This window comes from Malus domestica, chromosome 03 (assembly GCF_042453785.1).
Source record: "Malus domestica chromosome 03, GDT2T_hap1".
NCBI lineage: Eukaryota > Viridiplantae > Streptophyta > Magnoliopsida > Rosales > Rosaceae > Malus > Malus domestica.
Window position 1 is genome coordinate 1,414,584 of NC_091663.1, and position 27,882 is coordinate 1,442,465.

General features: G+C 40.6%; 3 protein-coding genes across 3 annotated transcripts; all 3 read right to left on the reverse strand.

The window, feature by feature from the left end:
- Positions 1 to 769: 769 nt before the first annotated feature.
- LOC103447103 (lysine-specific demethylase JMJ30) lies at positions 770 to 12,165 on the reverse strand. Its single transcript, XM_029099321.2, has 6 exons — positions 11,421 to 12,165; positions 10,985 to 11,194; positions 10,714 to 10,848; positions 10,457 to 10,600; positions 1,385 to 1,477; positions 770 to 1,179 (listed from the first exon to the last, which is right to left on the reverse strand). Exons 1-6 carry the CDS (start codon positions 11,880 to 11,882, stop codon positions 1,000 to 1,002), a joined length of 1,224 nt encoding a protein of 407 aa, XP_028955154.2. The 5' UTR covers positions 11,883 to 12,165; the 3' UTR covers positions 770 to 999.
- Positions 12,166 to 13,989: 1,824 nt separating this feature from the next.
- LOC103429812 (ETHYLENE INSENSITIVE 3-like 3 protein) lies at positions 13,990 to 17,048 on the reverse strand. The gene is made up of 2 exons (XM_008367942.4): positions 16,523 to 17,048; positions 13,990 to 15,938 (listed from the first exon to the last, which is right to left on the reverse strand). The coding sequence occupies exons 1-2, from the start codon at positions 16,555 to 16,557 to the stop codon at positions 14,159 to 14,161; spliced, it is 1,815 nt and encodes a 604-aa protein (XP_008366164.3). The 5' UTR covers positions 16,558 to 17,048; the 3' UTR covers positions 13,990 to 14,158.
- A 4,492-nt stretch (positions 17,049 to 21,540) lies between these two features.
- LOC139194363 (uncharacterized) lies at positions 21,541 to 27,796 on the reverse strand. Its single transcript, XM_070818712.1, has 3 exons — positions 27,662 to 27,796; positions 24,586 to 27,549; positions 21,541 to 24,317 (listed from the first exon to the last, which is right to left on the reverse strand). The coding sequence occupies exons 1-3, from the start codon at positions 27,761 to 27,763 to the stop codon at positions 21,732 to 21,734; spliced, it is 5,652 nt and encodes a 1,883-aa protein (XP_070674813.1). The 5' UTR covers positions 27,764 to 27,796; the 3' UTR covers positions 21,541 to 21,731.
- Between the last annotated feature and the right edge of the window lie 86 nt (positions 27,797 to 27,882).

Here is a 27,882-nt window from a genome sequence, read left to right on the forward strand (position 1 = left end):
TGCATAAGATTCAAATTCCAATATCCTAGTGAAGAGGTTGTTAAATTTTTAATGCGTCATGAGTCCAAAACTTTCCTCACCAAAACTAATGTAAAATTTGAGAAAAAAAGACATAATAAATTAACGTTAGAATTGGCATTTAAATTTTAAAAATAATTATTGGCACTTTAAAATTTTAATTTAGTATAATGACTGGACGAAACTAAAAAATAACTCCCCAGATGCGACATTATAAAAGATCCCCTTTAAGATTAAAAAAAAAAAAAAAAAAAGGAGTCCCTTTACTCCGGGTAGCCTATGGCTACAGAACAGTTTATCAACGCCGGTCGAGCAGGTCGGAGTTTTGCGCGGACGTGGCGAGGGGGAAGATTTGCGAGGTTCTGAAGGAAGATAGTGGCGGATACGGGTTGGGTGCTGAATGAGATGGAGAAAGGGAAGAAAATGAGAAGGAAAGCTTGTGAGGCGCTTTGGAAGACTTTCTTTCTTACAGCTGCAGCAATGTCATACACGGTAGAAGAAAATGGTGGACTCAAAACCAAATGAAATTTTACTAAACAGATGAGAATAATTTAGCAAATGATCATTATACTTAATGTAAGTACAAATCAACTGCATGTAACATGCTCAGAAAATATCCATTAACACCTAACACCGTAAACCTAATTGAACGAATCTGACTCGATTAGTAAAACGAGAGCAAACTAGCTTCCAATGATATATATATATATATATATAGAGAGAGAGAGAGAGAGAGAGAGAGAGAGAGAGATGTTGAAATGTTATCCTCAAAAATGTTGCAACAGTTACTTCTAATTGGGACCTCTGTGAGTCTGATGATATGCTGTAAAACTCAGCAGAATTGGTTATAAATGAGAATGTAATCTTGTTGCAAACTCCCCTGTTTATACCAATAATAACAAACAATAAGCAAGATACAGCTGAGCTTTCATACTTCGTCCACCAAAAGCTACGAACTTCATACTCACTCCACCCAAAAAGCTATGAACTTTCATGCTCGCTCCACCAGAAGCTAACAGAGAGACTTGGCGTTAGAGACCGCACATAGTGCCACCACTTTGGTGGGATATAAAGCATATCACCTTCCTCTAAAATGCAGTCAACGAATTCCAAGTCACGCATCTTTGGGAACTCATTCTCATCTATATTGTCCAGATCAACCTTCAAACCAAAGTATTTTCAATCAGTATATATATTTGAGCTTTAGCCTTTAGGGCAGGGAATCCGATCCCATCTATATGGTCTACATTGACCTCATCAGAGATAAAGGAATGGGCATGCATGGCAAGGCACTCATTGTTTAGAACAGAAAAACAATGTAGCAACAGTAAACACAACAAAATAATAAGGTCGAGAATGTACTTACCTGGCTTGAGTTGCATAGCATGGTCTCAGTGTATGGGTAGAGTTCCTCGGACAATGATGCAAGGTAGAGCCTTATATACTTTTTGCCAACTACCTGAAAATGAGCGATGGATTTGAGTCATACAAATGTTTGGAGGGCGTCAGGTAGTCGACAGCCGGCACTCCATGATCACGTCGAATCCTTATGAAAATGAATCCAGAACAAAATCGCGCTAAAGCTAGGGCGTCACCCGTAAGTGGCGCGCTGTGTGGCCTGAGCACAGTGATAAGTGAGCAAGGGTCGCTGCATCTCCATCGGCACCCGGATGCAGTGTTAAATGAGCAAGGGGGCCATAGAAACTTCTTTTCGAACGACTCCACTCAAAGTTGTTTGGGAGCATATGCTCCTATCAATTTTACCCGGGACACACAAAAGAAGTACTTTGATCCTATTAGACGGGGGAGGGTGAAGAAGCTAGGACAGAAGGGTAGAGTTCAAGAGAGCAAAATGCGTTTAGGAACGTGGAATATAGGAACCTTAACGGGAAAATCTATGGAAATAGTGGAAGTTATGGTGAGGAGAAGGATAAATATTATGTGCCTACAAGAAACTAAGTGGGTTGGTAGTAAGGCAAAGGATCTAGAAAACTCAGGGTTTAAACTTTGGTATTCGGGCACAAATAGAACGAGAAACGGTGTTGGCATCATCGTGGATAAGACCTTGGTACAAGATGTTGTAGATGTCAAGAGGGTAGGAGATAGAATCATGGCAATCAAGATTGTAATAGGACAAGAACTTATCAATGTGATTAGTGCGTACGCACCTCAAGTAGGGTTGGATACGAGTTCGAAGGAGAAATTTTGGGAAGATCTTGGAGACTTGGTGCAAGGAATTGCTCAGACGGAGAAGTTATTTATAGGAGGAGATTTAAATGGACACGTGGGCAGGGAGACAGGCAACTATGGAGGTTTTCATGGTGGCCATGGTTTTGGGGAGAGAAACGAGGATGGGGAAGCTATCTTGGATTTTGCAATGGCATATGATCTCTTCTTAGCCAACACCTTCTTTAAGAAGAGAGAAGAACATGTGATCACCTACAAGAGTGGGTCGTCAAAAACACAAATAGATTTTCTTCTAATGAGGAAAGGGGATCGTATAACTTGTAAAGATTGCAAAGTTATACCAGGAGAGAGCGTGGCTAATCAACATCGCTTGTTGGTGATGGATGTACATATCAAAAGAGTAAGACAAAAGAACAAGACTTGGAAGTGCCCAAGGACTAGATGGTGGAATCTAAAAGAAGAAAAACAAGTCATTTTCAAAGAGAAGGTAATCACCCAATGTGTGTGGGATAGAGAGGGGGAAGCTAGCCAAATGTGGGATTCCATGGCTAGTTGTATCCGAAAAGTAGCAAAAGAGGTATTAGGAGAGTCCAAGGGCTTTGCCCCACACCAAAAGGAATCTTGGTGGTGGAATGAGGAGGTACAAACAAAGGTGAAGGCTAAGAAGGAATGTTGTAAAGCCTTATACAAGGAGAGGACCGATGAAAATGGTGAAAAGTATAGAAAAGCGAAGCAAGAGGCGAAAAAAGCTGTCAGAGAAGCTAAGTTAGCGGCTTACGACGATATGTATAAACGACTAGATACCAAAGAAGGAGAGTTGGATATCTATAAACTATCTAGAGCAAGGGAAAAGAAGACAAGGGATCTAAACCAAGTGAGGTGCATCAAGGATGAGGATGGAAAGGTTCTTGCTACAGAGAACGCGGTTAAAGACAGATGGAGAGGTTATTTTCATAATCTTTTCAATGAAGGACATGAAATGAGCGATTCTTTAGGGGAGTTGAGTAACTCAGAAGAGTGTAGAAACTACTCTTTTTATCGTCGAATCCGGAAGGAAGAAGTGGTTGTAGCTTTGAAGAAGATGAAGCATAAAAAAGCAATAGGCCCAGACAATATACCAATCGAAGTGTGGAAACTTTTGGGAGAGACAGGTATAACATGGCTCACTGACCTTTTCAATAGGATTTTGAAAACGAAGAAGATGCCAAATGAGTGGCGAACGAGCACTTTGGTGCCTATCTACAAGAACAAGGGCGACGTACAAAATTGCATGAACTATAGGGGTATTAAGCTAATGAGTCATACAATGAAGCTCTGGGAGAGAGTCATTGAGCATAGATTGAGGCAAGAGACACGGGTTTCGGACAACCAATTCGGGTTCATGCCAGGGCGCTCAACCATGGAGGCAATCTATCTCTTACGAAGATTGATGGAAAGATATAGAGATGGGAAAAAGGATTTACACATGGTCTTTATAGATTTGGAAAAAGCGTATGATAGGGTCCCAAGAGACATTCTTTGGAGGATTTTAGAGAAGAAAGGAGTACGAGTAGCATATATCCAAGCTATAAAGGATATGTATGAAGGAGCAAAGACTGCCGTAAGAACTCATGAAGGACAAACCGAAAGCTTCCCCATAACTGTAGGATTACATCAAGGCTCATCCTTAAGTCCTTACCTTTTTGCGTTGGTAATGGATGAGTTAACAGGACATATTCAAGATGATATTCCTTGGTGTATGCTTTTCGCAGATGATATAGTGTTGATAGATGAAACTCAGGAAGGGGTAAATGCAAAGCTTAACCTTTGGAGAGAAGTGTTGGAATCTAAAGGTCTTCGCCTAAGCCGATCAAAGACAGAATATATGGAGTGCAAGTTCAGTGCAAATGGAGGCCAAAACGAGTTAGGGGTGAGGATCGGAGATCAAGAAATACCAAAAAGCGACCGTTTTCGTTACCTAGGATCTATCTTGCAAAAGAACGGAGAATTAGATGGAGATCTCAACCATAGAATACAAGCTGGATGGATGAAGTGGAAGAGTGCATCCGGTGTGTTGTGTGACCGCCGTATGCCATTGAAGCTCAAGGGAAAATTTTATAGGACGGCAATAAGGCCGGCGATGCTGTATGGCACAGAATGTTGGGCGGTGAAACATCAACACGTACACAAAATGGGTGTAGCGGAGATGAGGATGCTTCGTTGGATGTGTGGGCACACGAGAAAGGATAAGATTAGGAATGAGGATATCCGGGGTAAAGTAGGAGTAGCCGAAATTGAAGGAAAGATGAGAGAAAATCGGTTACGGTGGTTTGGACATGTGCAAAGAAGGCCTACTGACGCTCCGATTAGAAGATGCGACTATGGGACAGAGGTTCAGGGCCGAAGGGGTAGAGGAAGACCTAGGAAAACTTTGGAAGAGACTCTAAGAAAAGACTTAAGAGTACTTGGATCTAACGGAGGACATGACACAGGATCGAGCACAATGGCGTTCTAAGATTCATATAGCCGATCCCACTCAGTGACTTGGATTTTCCAAGTCTCCAATCGAGAAGTTTTCCTCACTCGGGAAATTAAGGGAACACTACCCCAACCTACATGCTCCACTCAGAAAGCTTCAACATACAAGCTTCAACAAAAGAAAATTCAAAGAACTTAGCGAAGAAGGCTTTGGTGTATTTAACACAAAACGTTGAAATGAAGGAAAGCTTATTTATTGATATCCCCGATCAGCTACAAATATGTACATATACATGAGTCAAAATAAACACACAAGACGGAGCCTTCACAAAGGTTGCTTAGGAGAAGTCTCAGCAGTCGGTAGAGCCCCAGAAAGAGAAGGCACCGGAGGGGGATCATTTGGAGCCTCAGTACTGGACAGAACCCTAGAAGGAGGAGGCATCAGAGGTTGATCATTCGGAGCTTCATTACGCGGTACAGCCCCAGAAGACGAAGGCAATAAATGCCTTTGGAACAAACCCACAAATCTCTGATGATCAAGTAAAACCTGACCATCAGTTTCCTTCATCTGGTCAAGCTTCCTCTTCATGTTTGTAGCATAGTCATGTGCGAGCCGGTGCAACTGTTTATTCTCATGCTTGAGCCCTCTAATCTCCTGTTTGAGACTCATCACTTCAGCCGCCAAGGATTCAACTTGGCGGGTTCGAGCAAATAGGCGTTGGGCCATATTAGACACAGAACCTGCACACTGAACACTGAGAGCCAACGAATCCTTAACAGCTAACTCATCAGACCGTTTGGAAAGTAGTCTGTTATCTTTGGGAGTGAGAAGGTTCCTGGCCACCACCGCAGCGGTCATATCATTCTTCATCACGGAATCCCCAACGGTAAGAGGACCAGTAGGGGAGACGAAGGATGGGCGCCATATGTTGTCTGGAGAAGGCGGGGCTGCCTCTTCAACAAGGTTCAAGTCAAAACGACGGTCGGAGGGGCCAGACATTTTCAAAGGTGTTGAAGAGAGAAGAGGTCGGACAAATCAAGATCTTAGAAGTGCAAGAATGAAGCTTCTACTGGTGGAGATTCAAGTGTGCTTTGGAACTTAATGTCAGCCTCTATAAAAATCTGCACTCGACGGAGCTTCGGAAATCGAAGAGGCGCCTGCTCAGAAATCGAAGAGGCGTTTGCTTTCTCAAAAGTTGGGCTGCTTAGAGATCACGAGGGTTGATCTCAGAAATCGAAGAGGCGTTTGCTTTCTCAAAAGTTGGGCTTCTCAAAGACCACGAAGGCCGATCTCAGAAATCGAAGAGGCGCTCGCTTTCTCAAAAGCTGGGCTCCCCAGAGACCACGAGGGCCGATCTCAGAATCGAAGAGGCACCTACTTTTCCAGCCTTGTCAGCACCCGTCACACGCACACTCAGCTTTGCAGAAATTATGGGCATTCTGTCGAAGACTTCTGGGGAAGTAGAAAACACATGAATCTTACTGTTCAATCACCCACTTCCCACACGCAACAATAGCTCATGGGTACCACAGATAACTTTGCCAAAGTTCTCTGCCAAAGTTGAGCACGTGAAGCTTGCAGCTCCCACTACATCGCTCTGACCAAGAAGGGTAAAAGAATAGCAAAGAAACAGCACTAACAAAGTTTAGACCCATAAATTTTGAAGGTCTAGCTACCATATTATTACCCACAAGGGTAAAGGAACAGTACTATTGCTGGATAATTGGAAAGTCCCTGTGTGTCAACCTCTGTGCTTCGTGGCAAGGTAGACTAGCAAACTTGCCCAACCTTTACTCACATTCGAGAAAACACTCCCAATAAGATTGCTTGCTCCAAAATCGAAGAGGCACCGTCCTCCGAATCTCGAGAGCCAGACTCCCAACATGACTACTTTCTTAAAAATCGAAGAGAGGGTAAAGGAACAGTACCATTGCTGGATAATTGGAAAGTCCCTGTGTGTCAACCTCTGTGCTTCGTGGCAAGGTAGACTAGCAAACATGCCCAACCTTTACTCACATTCGAGAAAACACTTCCAACAAGATTGCTTGCTCCAAAATCGAAGAGGCACCGCCCTCCGAATCTCGAGAGCCAGACTCCCAACGTGATTACTTTCTCAAAAATCGAAGAGACACTGCTCCCCGAATCTTCGAGAGCCAGACCCCCAGCATGATTGCTTTCTCAAAAATCGATGAGGCATCGTTCTCCGAATCAATCGAAGAGGCGCTCGCTTTCTCAAAAGCTGGGCTGCTCAGAGACCACGAGGGCCGATCTCAGAAATCGAAGAGGCACCTACTTTTCTAGCCTTGTCAGCACCTGTCACACGCACACTTAGCTTTGCAGAAATTATGGGCATTCTGTCGAAGACTTCTGGTGAAGTAGAAAGCACATGAATCTTACTGTTCAATCACCCACTTCCCACACGCAACAATAGCTCATGGGTACCACAGATAACTTTGTCAAAGTTCTCTGCCAAAGTTGAGCACGTGAAGCTTGCAGCTCCCACTACATCGCTCTGACCAAGAAAGGTAAAAGAATAGCAAAGAAACAGCACTAACAAAGTTTAGACACATAAATTTTGAAGGTCTAGCTACCATATTATTACCCACAAGGGTAAAGGAACAGTACCACTGCTGGATAATTGGAAAGTCCCTGTGTGTCAACCTCTGTGCTTCGTGGCAAGGTAGACTAGCAAACATGCCCAACCTTTACTCACTTTCGAGAAAACACTCCCAACAAGATTGCTTGCTCCAAAATCGAAGAGGCACCGTCCTCCGAATCTCGAGAGCCAGACTCCCAACATGACTACTTTCTCAAAAGCGAAGAGAGGGTAAAGGAACAGTACCATTGCTGGATAATTGGAAAGTCTCTGTGTGTCAACCTTTGTGCTTCGTGGCAAGGTAGACTAGCAAACATGCCCAACCTTTACTCACATTCGAGACAACACTCCCAACAGGATTGCTTGCTCCAAAATCGAAGAGGCACCGCCCTCCGAATCTCGAGAGCCAGACTCCCAACATGATTACTTCCTCAAAAATCGAAGAGACACTGCTCTACGAATCTCGAGAGCCAGACCCCCAGCATGATTGCTTTCTCAAAAATCGAAAAGGCATCGTTCTCCGAATCTCGAGAGCCAGATACCACAGACCACTTTTTCAAAGTGCTCTGACAGAGTTAAAACATGTGAAACTGGCAGCTCCCACTACCGTGCTATGACCAAGCAGGGTAAAGGAATAGCATTACTACTTGTTGTTAGGGAGACTCCTATATATGTCGACCTCCATCCCCAACGGACAGGCAGACCTGCAAAAATGCTCAACCTTTCATCATATCTGAGAGGGCACTCCCAACGAAGCCTTTCGAAATATTCAGCTTTCTTTCCCCCCGATAATACCTCTGCAAACAAGCTATACTAGAGCAAGAATATCTCATATCATCAGGGTTAAAAGCAAGAGTATCCCATATCATGCTTTTTCCCTGTCTTTTCCTTTGGCCTTGTTTTTACCTGCAAGACAAGGAGAAAGAGAGCAATCAGTCAGCACTTGGATCAAGCTTCCAGCCAGGAACTGACTGCCTGGAACCCCTTACCTGATTACTTACCTGGCATTGCTCTCGAGTACTCATCTTCAACATCTTATGTTTCCAGGGAAGATTCCGCATCTGCTTGAGGAACAGATAGGGCAAGTGCGAAGGATACAAGGAAGCATGTGGAGACAAGCGTAACAGCACACGTGCCGATACACCCATTACTCTGTCAAAAGCAAAAGTATCCCATATCAGCAGGGTGGAACGTACTCTAGATTTGATGGACTTGTTTTGACCCTCAAATTCTTCAGTCGGCCTTATACTCTGGAGGAAACCAGAAAACCCTCCAGCTCAGTTCAAGAATAAGCATGTGGAAAGTTACTTCTTCAAAAGCAAAAGTATCTCATATCATCTCTTCTCATTTTTCTTCTCTTTATCCTTCATGCTGCTGCAAGATGGGGAGAAGGTGAACAATCAGTCGGAGCTCTGATTGCTTACCTTGTCTGTCACCTCTTTCAGCAGACCCCTTAGCTCGGCGACTTGGGGGACTCCTACTACATGGTTTGTATCGCGCTTGACCAAGCCTGAGACTACAAGTAAGCTTCAAGTGAAATTGATACATTACCTTGTGCATCTCCACCAGTTAAAGATACCACCCCTGGATGGAGGAAGAGTACTTCCAGAGAAGATGCCACATCTACCTATGAGACAGATAAGGCAAGTCAAGACGACACCACACTCCGATACTTAGAAGTTTCGTGATTACGAGATCATTCTCCCACAATATTTCCTAATGTCATTTGTACTAAATCATTCACTTGTACTCACTAAAGGAGAGCTTGAACCTATGTACTTGTGTAAACCCTTCACAATTAATGAGAACTCTTCTATTCCGTGGACGTAGCCAATCTGGGTGAACCACGTACATCTTGTGTTTGCTTTCCTATCTCTATCCATTTATATACTTATCCACACTAATGACCGGAGCAATCTAGCGAAGATCACAAAAAGCGACCGTTTTCGCTACCTAGGATCTATCTTGCAAGAGAACGGAGAATTAGATAGAGATCTCAACCATAGAATACGAGCTGGATGGATGAAGTGTAAGAGTGCATCCGGCGTGTTGTGTGACCGTCGTAGGCCACTGAAGCTCAAGGGAAAATTTTATAGGACGGCAATAAGGCCAGCGATGTTGTATGGCACAGAATGTTGGGCGGTGAAGCATCAACACGTACACAAAATGGGTGTAGCGGAGATGAGGATGCTTCGTGGGATGTGTGGGCACACGAGAAAGGATAAGATTGGGAATGAGGATATCCGAGGTAAAGTAGGAGTAGCCGAAATTGTAGGAAAGATGAGAGAAAATCGGCTCCGATGATTTGGACATGTGCAAAGAAGGCCGACTGACGCTCCGGTTCGAAGATGTGACTACGGGACAGAGGTTCAGGGCCAAAGGGGTAGAGGAAGACCTAGGAAAACTTTGGAAGAGACTCTAAGAAAAGACTTAGAGTACTTGGATCTAACGGAGGACATGACACAAAACCGAGCGCAATGGCGTTCTAGGATTCATATAGCCGACCCCACTTAGTGGGAAAAGGCTTTGTTGTTGTTGTTGTTGTAACAAGAAAACAACATACATATTCAAACATTATGTGCCTGGAATGAAGCATCAAAGCATTCTTGCCATTCATGATGATTCAGCACATTGAAATCGTTCTGCAATGTGCACTGAACACACGGTTTGGTACCAACATGTTGAAGACATAATTTGGAGCCAGCGCACCCAGGCATGTTCTATGAAATTATCAGCTTGTTTAAATACACACATGGTTTTACTTTTTAAAGATGGCAATGTGAGTCTGTGACAATGCATTTAGTGTACAATTGTTTGCTTTCTTTCCGTGACACTCGTATCTCCACCATCACACAACTATCCCATTACAAATTATTTGTTCCCTTAGACAAACTATGAACGAACTTTGGAACTCATAACTGAAACAATTTGATGGTAAATCCAGCTTACTGGATGATTATTATACTGGGTAAGTAAATTATAACACTCCAGAAGGCAACATCATGATGTAAATACTCAATTCAGGAAACCAAATCTAATAAAAAATGCTACTCTTACCACATTTACCATACCACATTTGTGCCACCTCTTTAATATAGATGCGACCCATGTGTTGGTAAGCCCTACCTCTATTAAAGAGGCGGGCAAATGTAGTATGAAAAATGTGGTAACAGTAGCACTACTCAAATCTAATATACCTGAGCAAGAACATTATGGTGTGGATCGTGGTGTAACGGAGTTACTGTCCCAGCTGGACCAAACCAAGCATTTAGAGACCTTAGTTCGCCACCACCGGCAAAACAATAGTCAGGAATACATATGTCCTCACGTAGCTCATTTATCTGCATATCAATAATGGGATATAAGAAATACGAAGGTGGAAACTTGGCACAGTCCAGCCCAACAAGTAGGCATATTGCCATTAAAAACATGGTAACGGTGTAAAAGAGCACACCTGGTCAAACAATGGATGCTGAGCAAGATATGTTGGGGCAGCAGAAGTAGAGCCACTAGCCTGAATCCTCTCAAGAAACTGGGAAAATGTAATAAGCTCTTGCTTCCACTCCGGGTACAAATAATTTTTCCCGACCTACAGTGCATTCAAAACTTTACCAATTGTCAGTTATATAACAAAAATCAACGAATTAACGAAGAAAGTAATTCAATCAAGCATCAATTTTCAACAAACCAGTGGTCCAGTACTACTACATTATGAAGAAAATCACCTCAACTGGCACGGTGCGATCACCGGCAACCTTTGTTAGATAATCCAAGTCATTCCACTTACTCCTGGCAGGCCAATGATCCATACCATCGGTTATTATAACCGGGCGACCTGGTAACAAGTATTCACTCAAAAACCCCTCCAAAGACAGGCCTGATCTCTTCACAACCATTTTACAAGAAAGTGACTTTCTGGGCAAAACTCCAGGCAACTGCCAATCAAAAAGTAAATACAGTAAAAATAAATAATAATTTGCAAAACCCAGTAATTAGAAACCAATTTCAAAGCTACCCTTTTGAAAACAGAGGACTTTAGGAATTGGGATATCTTTAAATTTGGAAATTAACATAAATTCTATGAATTTATAAGCAAGATGTTGCCTTTGAGCTATAAGCAATAAAAGGCTATGAATTTTGATGTGAAATGACGAACCTCACCTCCTTAGAGACGACTTCGTCACGGACCAATCGGCGGTCCGCATTGGGACATTTCTGCTGCTGCTGAGAAACCCTAGCGGCCCTGGCTTTGGCGGAGACGACGGTGACGAGGGAGTGCAAGTCGGGTTTCAAGAGCGGGCCGCCCATGATCAGGCCCATGTCGAGTGCCCGGAGAGCGTCGCTGAACTCACCGGCGGCGGCATGGAGCTTGGACACGTGGAGGCAGGCCATGGAGTAGGCGTCGCGCCAAACGGGGAGAACGGAGTGCCAGGGACCCGAGTGGAGCTGCTCCCAAGCCATCTCGCGAGCCGCCTCCGCCGCGCGGAGGTCGCCAGCGGCGGCTCGAGACGCCATTCTGATGTAGGCGTAGCCGCCTTGCTCGGAGATGGATTGGATAAGGTGGGTTGACTCGGAATCGAGGATTGGTGTGTTGAGGTGGTGGTCGGAGTTGGCGGCGGACATGGCGGTTGGAGGAGGAGGGTGAGAGAGCAGAGATATTTCTAGCTGATATACGAAAAGATATTTTGTTGATTAAAACTGAAAAGTGTATATGCGACGTGTTGGCGCAATTTTGGTTTCCATTTTTTCCTTTCACATTTTTTTGATGTTATATTTTTGGTCCACGTCGATAAAAAAAAGTTTAGAGATTTATGTGGCAGATGAGAAAATCAAATTATTAAATGCATTGAGGAAGCATTTTTGTTTTTACCTACACATATCTCGGAATTTAAACAATCATTGTAACAATGTCATTAATAAAAGGGTTGGATTTGGGCCTGAAGCTATCGTCACAAGACAAGACATCATAAAAAACATGAGAAATGGGAAGGACTATTTCAAAGTGCAACTCTATATGAATATTATATCATTTCACAATTTAACGTTAATTCTCAAACTAATACTATAAAATTGTGACAAAAACATAAAATATCATAGCATCCTCGAAGAATCTAATTTGTTAAGAGTGTTTTCTTAATATTTCTAAAAAAGCATTGGTCCAGTGATTTCAACTGGGGCCCAGGCGATCACACTGGTCTGGTTTTTTATTTCAGCTTTAATTACAATTATGTCCTCGGAACAATGAAATTATTGATGGGAAGAAAAGGGATGAGAAAATTTTGAGTAGATTCTGCGATTAATCACACTTACAACGTCAAAGGAGTTGGTCACACTCTCACAAGGTCAAAAGGAGCGGGACTCCGTTCATTGAGGATTGTACATACATGAGGCAAAAGCGAAACTGTATTCAAATTCACGAGAGGGACTCGCGTATTACCTAATAACGTGATGAGTGAAATAAGTTGAACGCCCGAGAGGGTCCCGCGTATGATCTTGTGTTTGGGCCTAACACATAGTCAAGATATCTAGATTTTCATCTAACCTAGAGGTCGCACTTGGTGTGATGGCAAGTGCTTTCGCCCATGAGCGGTAGGTCTCGGGTTCGAGACTTGGGAGCAGCCTCTCCATAAATGGGGGTAAGGCTAGCCGACATTCACCTCTCCCAGACCCTGCGTAAAGCGGGAGCCTTGTGCACTGGGTACGACGACCTAGTTGAGCTCACAATGAAACTGCTGAGGCTTGATCATCAAGCAAGGTGCAACCATCAGAGACATATTCATTTGATTCAAGGCTGCTTTTGATGGATCAGGTCTTAGCCGGCATAGTTTCCTCATAAGTTGGAGAAAATCCTCAGCATGATGCATGACCACGTCATCCGTAGGGCACTCTGATGGTAAAGCTGGGTCCTTACATCGGAGGTTGGACTAGGGTTCAGGTGGGACACTTCCGTTTGGCTGTGACTTGAAAACCACTGAACTTAAAAACCATGTCTTTCTTTCTAAAGGGATGAGTGTTTTAGCATGCTATTATTTGGTCTGCTTACCTTCATATGATCCTAATTCAAGGGATGTCATTCGTTTCTAACTTCGATCTATTCTATATACCGGGGAGGGGGGAATGCCTCGGTTATACGCTAAAGAAACTAGGCTCAATTCCTTTACACAAAGATACTACAACATAATAGCATGTACCATTTCCACCTTACTGAGAGAAAGGACTAATACGAAAGCAGGCATTTTGTGAATTTGTGAATAAAGTAAATAGCCAAAAACGGAAGTCAAATTGCAGGAAAAACAAATAAAATGGATGCAGTACAGTCACAGCTACAAATATGAGCATATCAAGATATGAGCATAGCTGTATCAAAAGTAATCTGGTGCAAAGAAATGAAGAAATCATCATAACTTAGTCATTTACCCAGTCTAAGAGATCAACTCATTTACATGAAACCAACATTTCGTTCTTTTTGAAGATTATTGGAGAAAACTCAGATGTCATTCACTTTGGTTGGAGAATTATGAGTTCTAAAAAGAAAAAGAAAATCATAACTTAAAGTTTCGGAATACACGAATGATTAAACCCATATAAGAATTTGTACACAAACAGCAACAGACTTATTCCCAGGTGGGGGATGAATGCAACATTTTTCCAGTCCCTAAAACGAAGATAATTATCTAGATCAAATTCTGAACACAGGTTATAGACAGGTACCATGAGACACACTGAGAAGTAAGAATCTTGATCAAATTATTAAGACTAGTTATTAACAAGATGCCAGAGAAACATTGAGAAATAAGAATCACTTGATCAAATTCTGAACACAAGTTATAAAAAAGGGTAGAATATAAGACTGAAACATGACTTACAATCTAAGCCATGCGGATATAGGATCTAATAGACTATGCCGCAAAGTACTCCATCATTTCTTCGAGTTCAAGATCATCTAATGAACCGGTGCTATCAATTCCAAAGTTGAATGGGCTGTTGAATAATCCATAATCTAACGACAGGCTATCAATTGGAGACCCAAAGTTAGCATTGGCAGTTCTGTCTTGCTCACTCTGAAATGTGTCTTGAACAAAATTTTGATCTTCTCCAGCAATCTCACTTCCATTTCTATGGACTGGTACATGGATTCCATCCATTGGTATAATCTGCGGTTTATTCATTACAATCTGAGGCAGCTGCTGGTCTTGACTTGGGGGATATTGTGCCGATGGATTAAAGAGGTTAAATGTATCTCCATGATGCTGGTTAAATGTATCTCCATGATGCATGTCAGCATCTTGCACCCCATGATAAAGCAAGGGTGTTCCACCAACATGCATGCCCTGTGTCATAATTACATTCTCAGAAGGTACACCAGGGTAGTAGTTAAACTCAGGCGCAGGTATTTGTGCTTGGACATCAAGATCGTTCTCCAGCGGCCGTAAAGTTGTAATGCCACCATTTTCCTGTTGATTCTCATGGACCTGAAATCCAATCATCTGTACATCAGTGTGGTTTATATCAGGCAATGCACCTCGAACATGTAGATGCTCATTGGGAGATGGTGCAGGAAGTTGTTCGACAGGGCTTGCTCTGACACGTGCCCTTTTTGTCCTCGGTTTCTTTTCACCTTGCTCTTTATCTTGGACATTATTACGAGACTTATTGCGTAGTTTGCTCAATGGCTCTACATCCGTCACCTGATTCCTCATATCATCTTTGGATGAAGAAACCGACCCTAACCCATCATCAGTACCATCAACATCATAGTCACTGTTACTGCTAGCAGCAGCTTGCTTTTCACCACGGCCACTTTGTGGCATCTCAATAATGCCAGATGTCCCATTATCACTACTAGACTGCCTAATGAGAGATTCTTCTCGGCTTAAAACCCCTAACCAAATTGCACTCTCCTTTGCTGTCATCTTATCCTGTAAGCATTTTGACTGGCGGACGTGCTTCCTTATCTTTGCAATATCAGGTGACATATGCTTTATCACAGCAGTTAGCACTCCAACTTTCCACATCTTCTTTAGGTCGTGCGGCTTCTTATAAGGAGGACTCTGACCATGGGCTAGCCCTAATTTGACCCACCAATCTTCATTTCCTGTCGGCCACCAAGGTGGTGGAACTCCCTTTTCTAACGGATACTTCCTTTGAGGGGGGTCACAGTGTTGCATCAAAGAAGACAACAGAGAACCAAGAGTTGCATCTTGTAGATCTTGGAGGATACTCTGAGAATTCCCATTTCGATTATTATCTGCATCACTCATGGCAAGACACTCCGCTTCATACTTGGCTATGGCTGCAGGCCCATTCTTATCGAACTTCACCTTTTCTTTCCACCAAGCCCTGACGTTATCTGAAGCACCGCTCACTGGCTTGCCCTTCTCAGGAATGATACCATACACAAAACCACGAGCTTTGCACACTTCCATCAGCTTCAGCATATACTTAAGAATCCCATCTTGTGCTCTTGACATTTTCTTCCTACGAGCCTGATCAGAGGTCTGCTTGGGCTTCTGTTTTTCAGCAGCTTGTTGAGCTTCAAGTTTCTGTCTTTCTCTAAGCCTTTTGAGTTTGATTCGATCCTTCCACATCCGCATCTCCAAATCTTCCGATTCAATCTCTTCGTCACTGACATCTTTCTCCGCAATATTATCGCACCTCAAGTCTTCTTCTATATCCGAACTGTCATTAGCAGTCAAAAAATGCTCCAATCAGTAAAACTACAATAACCCACTGTGTCTGGTTGCTGAGGTACTTGACGGCAAGAAATTGAAACGAAAAATTTTATTCTTAGCAATCAAAGGCAATCAGCTGTATTAGTCTTGGTAAAGTGGACACTCTTTTTTTTCCCCCACACTTTCTCAGCAGCCAAACAGAGCTTGGGAAATGATGACAATACAAATCCAACATTTCTCAAAAAAAAAACAAAAAAAAAACCACCTTTTTCTATGATTTACCTCTAACAGTTCCTACACAATTAGATTACAACAAATGAAACAAATAGTATAAAATCCAAAATCTCACACACATAGAACATATAAAAAAAAAACCCACATCCCCAATTCCTCATATCGTTAAATACAGCAGATTTTGATCAACATGCAAACAATTCAGAGAGAACCATGAACAAGAAATATGATCAAAAAATTACGAAACATAAAAAAAAAAAAGGTAAATTTACAGAAACCCCATTAAAACTGAAGTACTGGGCACACGAAAAAATCAATAAAAATGAAACCCAAAAGAAAATTATTTGAAATTCTTACCTGATATCAGGTCCAATCTCTCCGACGTCACCCATCTAATCTTAATTTGCATCCAAAGATTGCTGCAAACCTTAAAAATCTGAGCTTTTATTTCTTCTTCTTTTCTGTCACGGAATTCTCTCTCTTCTCAGAGAAGCCGAGAATATAAGGAGCTGAAGGGCGAATCCAAATGGGGGAATTGAATCCCTAAAAGGGATCGATTGGATACAAAATGGCTGGACAAATTCTGTTCCGAAAATTAAAAGGGTAAAAAATTCAATGCGAAATTAAAAGAGGAGAGATAAAGCAAATGTGTTTTTTAGAGAGAGAAAGCGATGGAGATGCTAAAATGCGAGTTGCGAATTGGGAATTGTGCTCGGCGGCCGAAAAATCGACAAAAAGGGCTTCACAAATGGATGAGAACTCGTCTGAGTTGCCAAGACAGAGGCCTTGATCCCCTGCATCGCGTCTAGGAAATTATTAATTTGTGGATGACCATCGTTTTATTTGAATTTTCAAGAGGGTTTTTTTTTTTTTTTTTTTTTTTTTTTTAATATAACTTAATACACTAATTAAGTTTAACATGATAATCTATACATTTTGACTTTATTTTAATAGAAAAATTATTAGTTAAGTTCTGACCGCACATTTAAGGCGTTGCATTTTGGCTCATTTCTAAATACTTTATAGCACTAAACCTCTCTCTTTAAGGTGAACGTATTTTTTATTTTTACGTTTGGAATTTGAGTGAATTATTTTTTAATATTTACAATTCTACAGTGTCTTTTTTCTTCTTCAATTTTTTTTTTGTGGCGTATAAAATTCGTAATGTGTAAAGAAATGTTAACCATACAATGAAGTTAACTAATTTAACCAAAAAATTAACTAATCAATGTATCATTTTATAAGGCTACCATTTTTTTTTCTTTCTTTTTTTTTATTTGTAAAAGAGAAAAAGAAAAAAAATTACTAACCATTCGCTAATTAAGCAATTAGCAACTTACTACCTTTTTTTATTTATTAAATTTCTTCTTTTTTTTCATATTTACTGGCTGGTATATGAAGAAAATACCTCGATGGATTTGTCCGTTATTTGGTCTACATACATGGTCAATACTACTAGTTATCTTAATTGGGATCCAAGAAAGGGAAAAAAAAACACACATATATAAATATAATCATAACACCCGAGGGGTTAAAAATGAACCTATTTCAACTATATCAAAACAATTACCGCTATACAAAAACTTGGCATAGTGACATAATAATTTGGCACTGGTGTAGTAGTGTTTAATGTTTTTCAACAATTAATACTACAATCTAATAGCATTTTTCTAGCTATTTGTAAAAGAGATATCTTATATTTGTCGGAGATGGCACTTGCTTGATGAGGCACAAACTTTATTGAAATACTTTCACGATGTCCGTTGTTGCCCTAGGGAGTGCAATGTTGCTACTCACTGGTCTCCCTGGTTAAAAGGGAGACCCTAAGCTAACAAGTTTTTCCGCTTTGCGAGTGTGTAAGGGAGTGGACATAGACGTCTATCTTACGTTGTCTTACTCTTACTTTACAAATATGTTGTTTCTACGAATCCAACATGTGACCATTCGGTTACAAATAAGCAACATTTTTATTACGTCAATTGTTAATTAAATCCATCGTTAATCCTTGTTATATAGGTGACTTCTATTTATAATTTTAATAACTAAAACCTAAACCTTAAAACATCGAAATGAGATGGATTTGGTTCATTGATGACACTACAAGCCAGCTAGCTCTTTCGGGATGATCCTAAGTAATTATTATGCATTTTCGATAATGGTTGTAGACTTGATTTGTTTATGTTGTTGGTAAGGGTAATAAATTTCTAGAAATTCCAACTTATGTCATCTTTTTATTTTTTGGTTAAACAAACGGACTAATAGCCTGACAAAAATGAAATTATAAAATAATGTCGTGAGGTTGAAAATTTTCAGAAATATCAAACAATAATAAATGTTTACAAATATTTATCTCATGATAGTTTTGTCAAATACTACTTTCTCAGTCACACAGTAACATCACATGACAAGCTTGAATCAATTTTGGACATCACTTGACCATATGTATAATGTATTAACTGACGTTAACTGAATCTAGTTAGTTAATCACCATTAGTTGGAGTTGACGGAAATCACTGATAAAAATGAATATCACTTAACCGTATCTATAATGTATTAAGTGAAGTTAACTGGATGCACTTAGTTAACAAAAACCATTGGTTGGAGTTGATAGAGACCACTAATACTGAGAACTTAATTAGTGGGGTTTAAAAATCATTTATCCAATTAATTATAATAATATTATACAATACATACAAGATTTACACGCCACCAACCACAATGTCTGCCTGCTTTTTTTTTTTTTTTTTTTTTTTTTCTGGTTTCATAGGATCTATTGGAGGAATAAAATAATCAATTGTCACCCACTAAAACATGGCTTATCCAATAATCGTTTCCTAGCATGCATGCTGATATTCTGATTGGATTCTACACTATCGTTAGATGGTTGCCAACATAATTCTGTTGCCTTTATCGTTTATTGTTATCGATCAATATTGATGGTGATTATTTGTTTGTGCTTATGGTAGCTTTTTAGAGGTTTACTTTTGTTTGTTTAATTGTGTAAAATTTTAAATTCATTCTAAATCAATTTATTGGTCACTAAAACAATGTATCCAATGCCACTCTTATAGTTATTTGCGATGATTAATGGAAGGAATACCACTATATATATATATATATGATAGATTTGTGACATCATTTTTTTACATAATATTTGACACACGTATGTATATAAAGAGAGAATTGTATGTCTCTAGACATACAAATCTGCAATTCTACTTTCTTAATCCCCTCTCTCTACCTAATTCTTGATAGTTTGGAGGTTTGTATGTCTAGCTGCGGAAGAAAAAATTGTGAAAGCTCTTATGACTCAATTGGGAGGTTACATGTTATGAAATTCTCTTTTGTAATTTAAAAATGTTCTTAGAGTTCGTTTAGAAGTGCTTTTAAAATAACTGAAAGAGCTTTTGGTGAAGATATTATTGGAAGCAATCCTTAACAAAAGTACAAGTGAATTTAAAAAAAAAAAACACTTGAAGTGTTTCTCTCTGCTTCGAGTGCTTTTAGAATCCAAAAACATTTTTGTATAAACGATTTTAAAGAACGAGCCCTCATGTTTTTGCCGAACATTGTTAGAAAGTGCTATCAACTATTTCATACGCAATTTCAAACACACAATATACTTTCCAATGTGTGCGATGGTATGAGAATTCAGTTGATTCGATTGGTGTAAATAGGTATTAATTATAACAAAAACTAATGAAAATTGCTTGAAAACTTTGAGTTTTAACAATAAAGACAAAATAAAGAGTAAAGTGAATAGTACCATGATTGATTTTTTAGTATCAAAATGTGATTTTTCGTTAAAGTGAATAGTATCGGGAACTTTTTGTTAAAGTTCCCTTAATTATGTCATCAGCTGTGTCGATCATTGCCTTGAGTTGGGAATGAGGTCGGGAAGCATCAAGTATTCTCAGTGCAAGCATTTTAATAATATTATTCATAGATAATATTCTTATAACAATTTGATCCATGGATTGCTTTCGGACATCCCAATTTACTAGATGGGGACACATGCAAATCTCTATATCCATATATATAGAGTTCTGCTCTCGGTCTTCGTTTTGAAGAAGATATGCATATTAGCTACAAAATTAGACTTAAAATATTTGATAACTTAATAAAAAAAATAAGAAAATGAGTTTTCTAATGAAACAAAATAAGGATCTTAAGAGAGCAAGACTAAATATACTATAAATAAAGGCGTTAAGCATGAAAAATACTATCACAAAATTCTTCGAGCTTTTCTCTCAATTTCCCTCTTCACTTTTTCTCTCTAAATTTTAGGTCACTACATAATCACAATTAATGGCAGAGGAAAGATAATAAAAATCTTAATTAAGGATTTTTTTAATGTATAATATTTAGATAAAAGAAATTTAAATTGACATGGTCAATTAAAATGAATTAATCCAATGATTTATAACTTGTGTCTAAAATGTGGTGTCATGGATCCCGCCCTTATATATATATATATATATATATATATATATATATATATATTTATTTATGTTTATTGATTTACATATATATTGATAGAAAAGATGACTTGGATTGAAGTCATGTTGGAATCCCACATTCATGAGAGATTTTTCAGTGGGTTGAGAACACAATCATGTAATTAAGTGTCATAATACAATTAGTTAAAAATTTCAAAAAAAAAAAATTAATTTTATTATAACACTTGATGTAACAGACCGTGTTCCCAATCCACTAAAATATCTCCACGTCCACGACTTCTTAAGGTGTATATGGTATAATGAACTAGACTACACCAATGTTGAAGTCTCATATATTTAGCAAAATTAAGCACGACGCGACATCCCGATATGCATGAAAAGTTAAGGATTCGAGTCGAGCTTAATTTGCTTGAGTTTATAATGGGTTAACACGACAAAATGTCAGAAATATCGTACAGTTTTCGTCAAATTTATAGTCAAATTTATTTTTGATTCTGATAAGAACAGTTGACAATTGATTGTATCTGTAATAATAGAAAAAGAAGACCCAACTTCAAGTTGTTCAAAAATAGTGACACTGAGTTTCTTGACCTTTTGCCTTAGGATTAGTCAGTTCTATTTTTTGATGGGAGGCAAGATAAAAGAAGGGATTTAACAATGTCACATTGACGTACATATTTTTATGGGTCATATTTACTCACGAAACATAATTTTGCAAGATAGTAACACTAAAGTTTTCTGATACATTTTCTAGATATATCTCTTTTGGATAATTATCTTGAGGGACTTTATTGTATAAAGAAATTTTTTTTATATCATTATTAGGTAACGAGTTAGACATAATAATTTATTGTGTAATAAGATTTTTTATTTATGCTTTGTTGTTTTGTTCGTAAGAAAGATGAGAAAGCAAGATGAAAAACGACATGACATGTAAAATTTGCAAATGAGCTAGAGTATTTTCACACAATAAGTTAACGAATGTGTTTAAGAAAACTTTCGCACATGAGCACGATAAAACACGACATGTTGCCAGGTCTAAAATTGGGTTGCAACTGTTTTATTTATCATAGTATAAAATATATGGAATTGCATCAAAACCCTTTTCACCTTGACTTGATAATTTCTTCTTTCATGGCAAGTGAGAGAGCACTGAGACTTCCCCCAACTTCCACTCTCACTCCTGGCATTGCTATAGCTCTACTCCCTACAAACCCACCTTCTCCGACACTGATCCTTCCAAACTTCACTTTCCCCTCATCACCTTCATATATGTGTCCGAACAGAAGAGCTTCTCGTCCCACGCACCCGCCTCGCTCGATCTCCACCATTTCCGGGTTTAACAAAGCTCCCATGCTGTCTACATAAGCGCCTTGGTCCAGCTCAATCTCCGAACCCATAAGCTTCATCCACAGCACGAAGAAAATTGATCCGCTTGTCATTTCCGTGAAATAGCTCCCAACTAGGGTTCTAAAAGCCTGCCATGTAGTGTCCAGAAAGACCCCTATGCTCCAAATGTGCACAGTTTCCCCTTCTTTCTTCTTTCCGACTAGTAACCATTTAGCCACAACACAAGCTAATCCGGCCAAAAGACCGGAAGAGACCCAAAACAACGGAAACAACCAATGCAGAGCTACTTTTTGAGCATTCTTTAAGTGCAGCATCCAGTTCAAAGGAGCGTAGATTACTAACGCCAGCAGGAAATGAGGCAGCACGGTTTGTAGTAGAGGTTGAGCAAAAGTGGCCCATAGAGTCTGAAACAAAGTTCTTTCCAGCGTCACGTTTTGCGCGTCTTTTTTCATCAATGCTGCTGCCATCGGACAACCGGAGAGGTCTACTTTGACATCGGATTGCTCTATGAAGATCTTCCATGCCTCTGGAAGGGGTGCACCGTTCCTCAGGTGTTGGCAGATCTCATAGATCAATGAACGCCCATGATCAATAGAAGCGCTCTGGGAGCATGATGAAGCTCGGATGACATCCACTTCATGGCATTGAAGAAAGGGATTGAAGTCCAACTGTTCTGATTGTTCTGCAGACAGATTATGGTTGATGCTAACCTCTCCAACATCAATATATGGGAACTCAGACTCACTCCACGGTTTTGTGCAGTCAAGTGCAATGTCACGTGCAGCTTCATCATGTGGAACTGGCCGGACCTGTAACTGGAAAATATAACGAACTCCCTTGGCGTTCACACGGCTTTGGAAATCTTCAGCAAGGAAAAGTAGAGGACGAGTATCATTATCATTCCTCGGAATTGCACCTGTATCAGGTGGAAGAATTCCAATTGGCTCCACCTTACCGGCTTCCTCGCTAATATTCTCGTCAGAAGGCCTCAACTTGAACTTGACATACATTTCTTGTCCATCTTCGAACCGGAACAGCCTGCAGATATTCGAGTAATAATGTAGTTCAGCATATGAGTTTGCATGGCGCAAGGAAGTCCATACTGCGTCACGCACATGTGGGGCTCGCTTAACATACTCCTCCCGTGCAGGAAGCCCACAGACAAGCCATGTTGCAAAATCGGCAATTGTGCGGGCGTAGAATGCATTTCCTGTCTTCAGTGTCAGGTCAAAGAGTGAAGAGTCACTAGTTTCATCTGAAAGTATTCTTACAGCTGCACCACGTGCATCAATCCTTGCATCATCATCAGCGCTCAAGCTGTTGCTGTGCCGAACTATGACAGGGTATCTCTTTCCTGGGCAGAAGATTTTATGGTCTGGCAAGCCTTTGATGTTGTCATAGATCTTCAAGGTTCCCTTCCCACTAACACCGATTCGATGGAAATATCTTGACTTAACCTTCAGAGTTGTGGCAGCCAAATTTGCAGCAAGGTTACCGACAATTTTCTTATATTTCATATCCATCTCTTCTATTCTATCGTCCAACGAATGCATGGTGTTCTTGATCATCATTGGAGTTTGAGACCCAATGTAAACACCACCCGCTTGGAGCACTGAATTCACCGGTGCAACTGACAGTGCACCAAGAATAACATCTTTCTGAAGAACTGAACCAGGAAGGACTACACTTTCACTCCCAACTACCGAATTATCATGCACCTCAACTTTCCCACTAACAAACCCATGAGAGGAATAATACCCAGCAATGATCCGACTGAAATCACCAAGATGGACACCAGAGCCGAGTGAAATCAATTTCGGGTCTGAAATTGGGTTGATGGCCCTGACAGAACAATGTTTCCCAACCTTTGCACCGAGAAGGCGCATGTACATGCAGAAGGCTTCGGTTCCAGACAGGAGCTTAGCAAATCTGAGGTGGCAGGCAATGGTGATTCGATGGCAAAGCCATGTTCTAAAATGGGTCGTCTTTTTCTCTTGGTTACTAGAAATAAGACGGGTCAAAGCGCCTGTGAGGAAGCTGAGTACTATGCCATAAGCCAAATACACAACTGCCAATGAGATGGATGAGTAAATTATGCCTAATGGGACATTAGAAAACATGGTGGCATATGCTACGACGGTGTAAGGCATCCAATGAAAGGCCCCAAATAAGCAAGCAAATGCAAATTCTTGAGGGGAAAGAGGCTTTTGAGACATCCAAATGTAGACCAAGTACACAATAGAAGCAGAAAGAGTACTGAGCAAACCAACTATGTAGATGCCTATGAACTGGTAAACAGCCACATCTTGAGTTTCCTTCGTAACATTTGGTAGTGTTTTACCCTGAAATCATGTAAAGAAACCAATTGAGTTGATATCAGTTTCTAAGTTTGATTGCATGAAAAAGCATTCATGAATTAATATAAATAAACTATACAGCAGTGTTGTACATCGAATATCGACATATAATCAGTGTATATCAGCTCCATAGGTAAGGAAATTAAAAATTTTAATTTCAAAATAATTACGAGATAAGAAAAAAACAAATCATGATTAGAAAAAAGACTAGAATTCATGATGTTTGGATAATCATGCAGAAGAAACGACTTACATTCTGAAGATTTGTAGCCTTGACAGCAGATTTGCCTCCAGATTTTTGCAAGGTCATTACCTCAAGCTCTTCTCCCAGAATAGTTCCCTTTTGGACAACCGCGTAGGGGGCAACTGATGAGTTTTGGCCAATTCTTATCGGGAGGAAGCTTAACACTCCATTCTTAACTTCGTGGCTTTGAATCAAAGCCCCTTCTGCGATCACCACTCCATCTCCAATTGAAACCAGAGATGGGTCTGTTATATCAACTGTATCAAGCAAAACTGAGGATCCAATCCTAGCTCCAAGCATCTCAAACCAATACTTGAGGAACACAGTTCCTCGCAGATGCTCTGCCAAAACTTTTGAAGCAACTTCTTGGGCCTTGTAAAGAGCCCACCATTTAACAAAATCTACAGACCAGATGGAAACCTCGGGGTTCAGGGCATAGTTTGGTTTTAAGAAAGAGTTCCCCAAGAAACCAATTGAAACACAGGTAGAAAGTATGCAGAACATCCAAGCAAGGGGAGCAAAAGTCAGAAGGGTCAAATAGTCTAAATAGGGAATTCCTTCTACCAATGCATGGGTGGCTGAGACGCAATTCATAAAGGCAGATACGGATAAGTATGCAGGAATGGAGAGCATAAAAGCAACGTAAATAAGAGCCAGAAGTTGGAATGACCAGATCACCAAGTGGTGAGATTCAGGAAGTTCCATCACAAGCTCAGCAGAATCAGTCTCAGTCTCAAGCAGTGGAACATTGGATGGAGTTGTTGACAGTTGAGGTTGAGAATTCATTACCAGATTCTCCGAGAAGCTTGCCAAGTCTGCAATGCAAGTTGCAGTGAAAATATCCACAGCTCCTACGGGCACTCCAAGAAAGTCAGAAAGTTTTTGAGCTGCCCTGACCACACCAATTGAATCGATTCCATAAGACACGAGACTTTCAGTGTTTGAGATTTTGTTGATTGAAATACCAGTCTGCTCGGAAACTAGGCGTTTCAAGAAGTCTACGATATCTTTATTACTTATCTTGGGGCTTGGTAGTGGAGAACCTTTCACAAACTGAGGACGAGGGGTTATTCCCTCCTTGCATGTTCCTGTAGTGAAGGACCGCATCAGTTTTTTCTTTATTAGAATTGGTTCTGGAACAACGTTCAATGTTCCATCAGTAAACTGTTGGAGGCATTCGAATCTTTTGATTTTTCCTGACGTTGTCTTACTAATGGTTTTTGGCCTGATCATCTTGACAGAAGCAACGGTAACCCCATGTTCTTCTGCAACACGAGCTTGAATTTGTTCAACAACATCCTTGCCAACAGGTTTACCGTCCCTAACCTCCGCAATTACAACCAAACCAACCTGGTCAGCATTATCTGGAACAGAAATACCTTTCATTGATAGGATTTCCATCGGAACAGCAATGACAGCACAACAACCTGGACGTACAACTTCTGATGCGCTCTCCACTGTCTTCTCTACATCTGCTGAGTAAATGTTCCTTCCAGCTACAATGATGAGATCCTTGATTCTTCCAGTGATGAACAATTTTCTGTCAATTATCCGTCCCAAGTCCCCCGTGCTAGTGTAGATACGTCCAGGATAGTCAGGAAGCTTGTTTCTGTAAGTTTTCTGGCTTAGTTCTTCCCTACCCCAGTACCCAATTCCAGCACTGGGACTGCTGATCCATATCTCTCCTTCCTTTCCTGCTTCTTTGAGCTCCTCACCACTCTCTGGATCAACTATTCTGATGTCAACATCTTCATCGTTGGGATTCACATACCCACAACAAACTCTTCCTTGCCAATCTACCATGATAGGCTTCTCTTCACCATATGCACAACTGACAAACACACAATTTTCTGCCAAGCCATAGCCAGGTGCCATCACCTTTTGAGAAAAACCAAAAGGACAAGTGAGCTCGACAAATCTTTTCAGAGTTTTCTGCCTAACTGGTTCAGCAGCAACCATCAGGAATTTCATGGAAGAAAGGTCGTATTTCCTGTTTTTCTCCGACTCCAGCCTTCGAACGACTAGCTCAATGGCAAAGTTGGGGCCAGCACTGTGAGTAGCCTGATATTTGCTCATGGTTTGGAGCCACAACAATGGGTTCCTGATGAACGTCAATGGGGAAAATAAAACTGCAGTTCCACCACTAACAAGAGCTGTGAAAAGTCCTCCGATCAGCCCCATGTCATGGTACTGAGGGAGCCAGCTAACTAGAACTGTCTTTGAGGTGCTCTTGTACCTCCTTTGCATCAACTTCACATTGTGAATGAGCCCACCGTGAGTTATCATGACTCCTTTAGCATCGCCAGTCGAACCAGATGTGAACTGCAGAAAGGATACTTCATCAGGCTGTGGTTCAAATTCATCTTTGAAATCCTCCACAACCACATTCTTGGAGTTCTTAATCCAAGAATCTGTATGTAACCAAGGAAGATTGGGCCACCGAGCTGTGGATTTTGGCTTTTTAGCTGTCAATGAGATTATATTTTTAACGGAACCTGCCTGGACAGCCCAATGATAACTAATGGTAGAAAGAATTGCTACTGCACCACATGATTTAGCGATGTTTTCAATCTTCAAAAGTGCTTGACCGCCTCTTTGTAAAGGATCTGGAGGTAGAACTGGGACTGGTAAGACGTTAGCTCTTAAGCACCCAAAGAAAGCATCTACGAAGTCCAGACCTGGGACATGGACCAGGAGAACCCTGTCACGAGGCCTGATTCTTGGTTTCTTGCATGTCAAGAGCTTTTGAGCAATGCAAGAAGCATTGGCATGAAGTTCTGCATAAGTTCGCTGGCTCACTACCGCCCCTTCTTCATTGATCCAAGTATAGAGTGTCTTGTTTTGAGTGACTCCGTGAGCTCCCCAGTGCTTCAGATAGCCATCGAGGGAAGACAGATTCGGGAACTCCACTCCTGGTAATTCAGTCATGCTTTTAGGGCTTCCTCCCCACTGTTGTTGCAACGCAAACAAACTCTGCCAAGAGACGTGTTTATACTATGTAAGGAGTTTTTCATCAAATCTGAATTTCCATTCGTTCAATTTGAATTTTGTATGCATTACACTGAATATTTAGATGTGGGGTTACCTTAGCATAAGGAAACTTTGGCACAGGGTTGTCATTTGCAAAGTGCTTGCAGACTAAACCCATAGCATATGAAGAATTTCTCTCCGTCAGTTCAAAAGCCATAAGACCGCCGACATAGTAAGTGTTCCTGAAGCCTTGAAGTTCAGATTCCAATTTCTCATAAAAGCCATCCTTCATCTCTGTATAGAAAAAACTAAAATTAGCATTCCTAATCGGTAGGG

Excerpts from the sequence above, each read along its gene's own strand:
- LOC103447103 (XM_029099321.2), bottom strand. The coding sequence starts at position 11,882 with ATGTCCGCCGCCAACTCCGACCACCACCTCAACACACCAATCCTCGAT. Across the intron at positions 11,195-11,420 it reads ACGAAGTCGTCTCTAAGGAG|TTGCCTGGAGTTTTGCCCAG; the intron begins GTGAGGTTCGTC and ends TTTGATTGGCAG. Across the intron at positions 1,180-1,384 it reads TGCTATGCAACTCAAGCCAG|GTTGATCTGGACAATATAGA; the intron begins GTAAGTACATTC and ends TTTGGTTTGAAG.
- LOC103429812 (XM_008367942.4), bottom strand. The coding sequence starts at position 16,557 with ATGGGTGACGTCGGAGAGATTGGACCTGATATCAG. Across the intron at positions 15,939-16,522 it reads GAGATTGGACCTGATATCAG|TTCGGATATAGAAGAAGACT; the intron begins GTAAGAATTTCA and ends TGCTAATGACAG.
- LOC139194363 (XM_070818712.1), bottom strand. The coding sequence starts at position 27,763 with ATGGCTTTTGAACTGACGGAGAGAAATTCTTCATATGCTATGGGTTTA. Across the intron at positions 27,550-27,661 it reads CAAAGTTTCCTTATGCTAAG|AGTTTGTTTGCGTTGCAACA; the intron begins GTAACCCCACAT and ends GTCTCTTGGCAG. Across the intron at positions 24,318-24,585 it reads AGGCTACAAATCTTCAGAAT|GGTAAAACACTACCAAATGT; the intron begins GTAAGTCGTTTC and ends ACATGATTTCAG.